This window comes from Maniola hyperantus, chromosome 9, assembly GCF_902806685.2.
Source record: "Maniola hyperantus chromosome 9, iAphHyp1.2, whole genome shotgun sequence".
In the NCBI taxonomy this organism is placed as follows: domain Eukaryota; kingdom Metazoa; phylum Arthropoda; class Insecta; order Lepidoptera; family Nymphalidae; genus Maniola; species Maniola hyperantus.
The window spans coordinates 1,829,967-1,836,205 of record NC_048544.1 but is presented as its reverse complement, the minus strand read 5'-3'; the positions used below and the strand labels follow the sequence as shown (position 1 = coordinate 1,836,205).

General features: G+C 37.1%; 1 protein-coding gene and 1 long non-coding RNA gene across 3 annotated transcripts in view; one reads left to right on the top strand and one right to left on the bottom strand.

Annotated features, from left to right (window-relative positions):
* LOC138402804 (uncharacterized) overlaps positions 1-6,239 on the bottom strand; it is a 131,556-nt gene that overhangs the window by 21,452 nt on the left and 103,865 nt on the right. The gene's annotated exons all lie outside the window — the stretch shown is intronic.
* LOC117985512 (juvenile hormone esterase-like) lies at positions 473-4,876 on the top strand. 2 transcript variants are annotated; one of them, XM_034972253.2, is made up of 4 exons: positions 473-648; positions 1,201-1,332; positions 2,275-3,560; positions 4,229-4,876. In XM_034972253.2, exons 2-4 carry the CDS (start codon positions 1,201-1,203, stop codon positions 4,389-4,391), a joined length of 1,581 nt encoding a protein of 526 aa, XP_034828144.1. In that variant the 5' UTR covers positions 473-648; the 3' UTR covers positions 4,392-4,876. The 2 variants fall into 2 exon arrangements, with proteins under 2 accessions (XP_034828144.1, XP_069357105.1); XM_069501004.1 differs by having other exon boundaries at positions 473-752.

Here is a 6,239-nt window from a genome sequence, read left to right as displayed (position 1 = left end):
GCCATGTGCGGATTGGTAGACTATAATTTTGCTATGCCTATTTGCTGCTAAATGCAGGCAAATAAGGTTTTCCATTTTTCTTATTCTTAAAAAAAACATAATTTTGTCTGGTTCAACTACTACCTACTTGAAAAATATATAAATACCTACCTGGTATAACGATAAATAATTTGTTTTATTTTACCCGCATTTTCACAACAGCTTCAAATGATAAGTAGGTATAAACCACAAAATATTATTATTATATAGAAAAATCCAAAACATCGATAAACTGTCGATACGGTGCACATCCCTACTTTTTGGCCCATCCCTACTTGACAGATCAAGGTCACTGGCCAAAGAAAGTGTTTTATAAGTTGGTAGCACTGCTTTTTTAAGCAATTGGCTAAAAGGGTTAAGAATAATGATACAAAACATAAATGTTCTAAGTTCCGCCTCTTAAAACGTAGTGATTATATTCTCTTTGGTCAATAGGTCAAAGACTACAATACCTACCTACATTGTTGTGTTTTTGTGAAAATTGAGAGTTTTGTTTGGAAATGCATTGTGACTAACTAGATAATACATATTGTACAAATTAATTCCATTTAGATAGGTACAAGCACAGAGTAATATGGTACATGAGCAGTGAGCACAATACAAGAATAGGTACATACGTTACAGTACCTAATTATTTTCAGGGTAAAATAATTATCAGTCAATCGGCATAGACCCACCTATAAATACTCCAATCAGTTGATTTTTATCTCTAGGTAATTGTTTCATAAATCTAATTATCTAATAGGTATTGTTTGTTCCGACTTCTACTAAATTTGATCTATATCTATCTTTATACCTACAAAAAAAGTGTGAAAAAGGTATAGTATAGATTTCGACTGCAAAGGGTAAAATGCGAACTTATGTCCCTACCTAGATATTATAACTTTTTTGAGAGAAATTGGTAGAAATCTATCTCTGGACTGAATGCCAAAATTGATCAATTGGATGGGAATTTCAAACTACTGGACGGATTGGGCTGGAATTTGGTATGCAGATAGCTATTATGGTGTTGGCATCTGCTAAGAAATGATTTTTGAAAATTCAACCCCTGGGAGGATGAAACAGGGGTTTGAAAGTGTAGTCCGTGCAAACGAATTCGCAAGCATAAGCTATTTTATAATATTAATATGGACAGTGATATTTATATACTTTATGTTTCAGATGTCTTGTCAAGTAAAAGTGACACAGGGCACACTCGAGGGTAAAATCTGTACAGCATATGATGGAACCAAATATTATAGCTTCGAAGGCATACCATATGCAAAACCACCAGTTGGACAATTTAGATTTAAGGTACCTATAATCCAATTTAATATTTCTACTACTGGAAAGTAAGTCTAAAGTCTGAATTTGAAGACTCTGAAGTCAGATTCTCACTCACAAGTCAGAATCGGAACTTTTCACTAACAAATGTTCAGATGTTTTGTTTTTTCTTATCAAGTATTGTTCCTTTGCTAACTTCACTAATGTTTAAGGCCACCACATTGGGAGGTGGCCTTAATTCATGGCTTTACATTCATCCCAGGTATGCATCCAACTTTTCTGAGTTATATGTGGTAAATATCACTTGCTTTAATGGTGAAGGAAAACATTGTGAGGAAACCTGCAAGCCTGAAGGTTCTCTATGAATTTCTCAATGGTCTGTGAAGTCAGCCAATCCGCACCTTGCTAGTGTGGTGGACTATGACATAAAACCCTTCTCATTAGTGGGCTGGAAATGGGTTGAACATGATGATGGTTCACTTTGAAAAAGTTATTTACAGTACCACCAACTTATCTGTTCCGGTGACAGTTGTGCTAGTATAGAATCTGGTATTGCTATTTATCATAAGAAAAATAAAATTAAAATTCTTTCAACATAGCAAAAATTCAATAAAGCTTTATTATATTACAATACTACATGATCTCCGCGACTTCATATGCCTGGATTTTGAATGACGGCTGATGCGGCTCTAGTTCCAATTTTGGCCACTGAACAGATAAGTTGATGGCACTGTAATTCATTTTTTTAAGACCTCTGGTGGTCATACCTTAATGTATTATGACCCACAACAGACAGAAACGTTTAAGTGCGGAAACCAGCCCAGAGTGATGAAGAACCTTAATGTATTATAAGCATTTGTTTGGCCATTGTAGGGTAAATTGTTTCACAATTTTCAGCCCTGACAATTTACTTTTTGGCACAACAAAACTAGCATCACTGTATGTATATCAAAATACGTTAATATATTCCAGGCCCCCCTAGAACCAGATGGCTGGCGAGGTATCCGTGATGCCAGCAAACCTGGTAACAAATGTGCACAACTCAATCCTTTAGGAAAAGGAACTGTAGAGGGCTCAGAAGATTGTCTATACCTCAACATTTACACCCCAAGTTTGCCAGCTGAAAAAATAGAAAAACTACCAGTAATATTTTTCATTCATGGTGGTAGATTGGTAGTAGGATATGGCGATTACTACCGTCCTGATTACTTTCTAAAACACAATGTTATACTTGTAACAATAAATTATAGACTGAATATACTTGGCTTTTTGTGCCTTGACACACCTGAGGTACCAGGAAATGCAGGTTTAAAAGACTCTGTGATGGCATTAAAATGGGTTAAGAATAACATTAAAAACTTTAATGGTAATAATTCTAATATCACAGTTTTTGGTGAAAGTGCAGGAGGTGCAATCGCTACATCTATTATGACGTCAAAAATGGGGGATGCTTTGTGTGACAAAATAATTTGCCAGTCAGGAAATTCTTTATCTGACTTGTACATAGTAGATGAGGACCCTATAGATAGAGCAAGTAAAATTGCAAGTTATTTAGGACATGAAACTAGAGATAAAAGAAAATTGTATGAAGTATTTCTCAGTACATCCATAGAGGATTTAGTGTATGCCTATACATCAGCAGAATTGAATCGACCACCATCAGTTGTACACGCGTTTTTATTACCAGTTGTAGAGAAAAGGTTCGAAAATATGGTGCCGTTTTTCGACGAACATCCCAGTGTTGCCATTCGTGGGAATCGATTTCAAAAACTTCCAATATTAGTTACCGTACATTCAGACGAAGGAGTTCCATTTATACGTAAAGATGGTGATGGAAATATATATTTTGAACAGGACTTTCAATATTTCATCCCAAGTTTTTTATCTATCCAACACAATACGCCAAGAGCATTAAAAATCGCGAAAAACATACGCGACTACTACTTTAATGGTAGAAATGTCGATGGCAACACTAAAATGGAATATTGCAACCTGTTCAGTGACCATTTCTTTGCACGGGACATTTTATTATTTGTAGAGTTGATGTCAAAATATGAAAATGTCTTCTTATGTCGTTTTGGGTACAGTGGCAATATGAATACTAGGACAATGAAAGAAATGAGTCTAAAAGGGGCTACTCACGGTGACTTAATGCAGTACTTATTCTACAGAAAAAATAAAGCAAGAATTGCTTCAGAAAAGGATTTATCAGTTGTAGAGACTTTGGTAGAAGCTTGGTGCAATTTTGCAAAAAATGGGTAAGTTAGAAAATATAATTTCGTAGACTGTTTCTATATACGAGTACATTTATCAGTAATGAGAACAGTGGCACCGATTCTCTTGTCTTTCTCTATACTAAATTTAGACTATCTGCATCTTTTTCTTTTTAATATTCCTAAAAAGGGACAGAACATGAATTTTACATTTAGAAACTAAATTTTAGTGCACGCTACTATGAACAATAGGCTCGCGACTGGCAGCTAAAGTCACGAGGTTTGACAGCTCTAAATTAAATTTAAAACTGTCAAACTGTATCTGTCCTTTTCTAAATGCATTAGTAAGAAGAGGATGCTAATACTCTAAAATTAAGGTTTTTTTTTCATTATAGGTATACGCTTGACCACAATCACACCTGATGGGAAGTGATGATGTGGCCTAAGATTGGACGCGTTTACCTAGAAGATGCCTACTCACTATTGTTTTAAAGATACCCGGGTTGTAATTGGGAGGAAACACATATCGCGGAAGAGTATTCCAAACCTTAGCCATACGTATGAGGAATGATGACGCAAAACGTTTCGTGCGTGTAGATGGGATGTCGACGACATAAGGATGGAAGCTCGCCCGACGTCTTGCGGTGCGGTTAGGTTTGCACAGAATCAGTACCATTATGCAGAGAGAATTAATTATGCTATTTTTGTTTCAGCAAACCATCTTGGAATGATGACCGTTTGCAATGGTCACCCTACACGAGAGATAACAAGTTGTGCCTTAATATAGAAGACTCGGGAATTAAAGTAGAACCCTATCCTAATTTTGAAAGAATAAAATTCTGGTTTGATTTGATTCATGAAAGAGCTAAACTATAATTGGAACTCTTTTTTCAACTGGTCTTACTTCTAGTCGAGTCTAGGTTTCCTTTTTTGAGGCCACGCGCAAAAGCGCAATAGAATAACAATTATTACAGTTCTTGCAATTCACGAAGGCTACTGAAATTTACTTGTGGTAACGTTGTTTACATGGTCATTGCGTAAGTGTGTGTACATGTCGGACCAATCAGTCGCAAGCAAGCGCTGTCAAACGCACACATTTGGTGTACCTTACGTATACAGATACGACTTAAACACAAGCATGAGTCGGCCTTCGTGAAATGCAAGAACTATATCAAATATAAATACAGTGCGACACGGCTTTCTTGGCACTTGAATGACATTGACAGGGGGGCGCTGTTGGAGAACAAAGACTTAGAATATTCAAACAAGAACAAAGGGGATACTTGACGGCAACGTTAGTTCCGATTTTCGCCACGCGCTAAGATAGCCTTGTCGCACTGTAATCGAATATAGGTAGATAGTGTGGCTAATTCCATTGTGCACAATCTCTAAACTAAACTAAAATGGAACGTCTAAATCTATTGCTATCCCTTTCATAATGTTGCTTGCGGAAAAGGATAGCACAAGATTTAGACCTGTTAATTTAGTTTAGTTTAGAGATTGTGTACAAGAGAATTGGCCCCAGTGTTGTCGTACGTTAAAATGAAAGGCTTTGTGGTAGGAAATCAATGCCATATTAATGTGATATAGCATAACCTATGTATACATCTAAGAAAACTGTTGGTGATGGACATTAATATTTGTATTCGCACTCGCAAATAACCGATAGACTAAGCAAAGTGTATATAATGTACCTACTTATTTTTCTATCATCTGTACTTAGGATTCAACCTGTGATTGATCATCGAGTTTTATTTTATGCATAATTTAATAACTTGTTAAGTATAAATAAATTTGGAGTTTTCTTCCTAATATTTTATGTAGTTTTTTTTAAATGTATTTGTGTAGACACAAAAAATAATTCATTAATTTGTTACTACTACTAAACCGATTTTGGTAAAACTATGAAGTAAATTAGTAACTTGGTAATAGACATGGCAAGGTTTTATAAAAATCTATAAGTACAGTGCGACAAGGTTCTCTTGGCACTTGAATGACATTGATAGGGGGGCGCTGTTGGAGAACAAAGGCTTAGATTCAAACAAGAACAAAGGGGACACTTGACGGCAACCGTTAGTTCCGATTTTCACCACGCGCCAAGATAGCCTTGTCGCACTGTACATGACATGACGACGAGGATAGGCACCATGTGCTGTGGGAGTGTCCCCTTTATGAGGACTCGCGAGTGACGATGTTGGATGGGATCGTACGCGGGGAAGCGGGGCCGGTCTTCTACACGGACCTCGTCTCATCGGCGGGGAACTACAACCGGCTACGGGAATTCGCGCACCATTGGCATAAGAGGCGAAGCGGCTCGGAGCGTGCAGGTGCCAGGCCGGCACCACGGAGGAGCAGCAGCAGAGATCACAGCTGTGTTAGTGACGTCTAGCCCCAAGGGGGGAGAGTGAGCATTAGGGACAAGGAAGAGACAAAAATAATTTGTAGGGAGTCAAGAAGGCACCCCGGGAAAATGTCAAGAGCAAGTACCGAACGGGCGCCCTCCCGCGATTCGTCCCATATAACCGAGAGGTTGGTGGGGCCATGGGAGGTGGAGGGTTGTACATGACATGAGAATTTAACTAAATAAAACAAACAAAAATATTTCATTGGATTTATTCATTTATTGTATATAAAAATACGCATCTCTATTATACGCAATCATGAAATGAAAATTATAACTAGAATCATTATTGGCACTGAATAATTAATTATCTACATTAATTT

Excerpts from the sequence above, each read along its gene's own strand:
- LOC117985512 (XM_034972253.2), top strand. The coding sequence starts at position 1,201 with ATGTCTTGTCAAGTAAAAGTGACACAGGGCACACTCGAGGGTAAAATC. Across the intron at positions 1,333-2,274 it reads TTGGACAATTTAGATTTAAG|GCCCCCCTAGAACCAGATGG; the intron begins GTACCTATAATC and ends AATATATTCCAG. Across the intron at positions 3,561-4,228 it reads TGCAATTTTGCAAAAAATGG|CAAACCATCTTGGAATGATG; the intron begins GTAAGTTAGAAA and ends TTTTTGTTTCAG.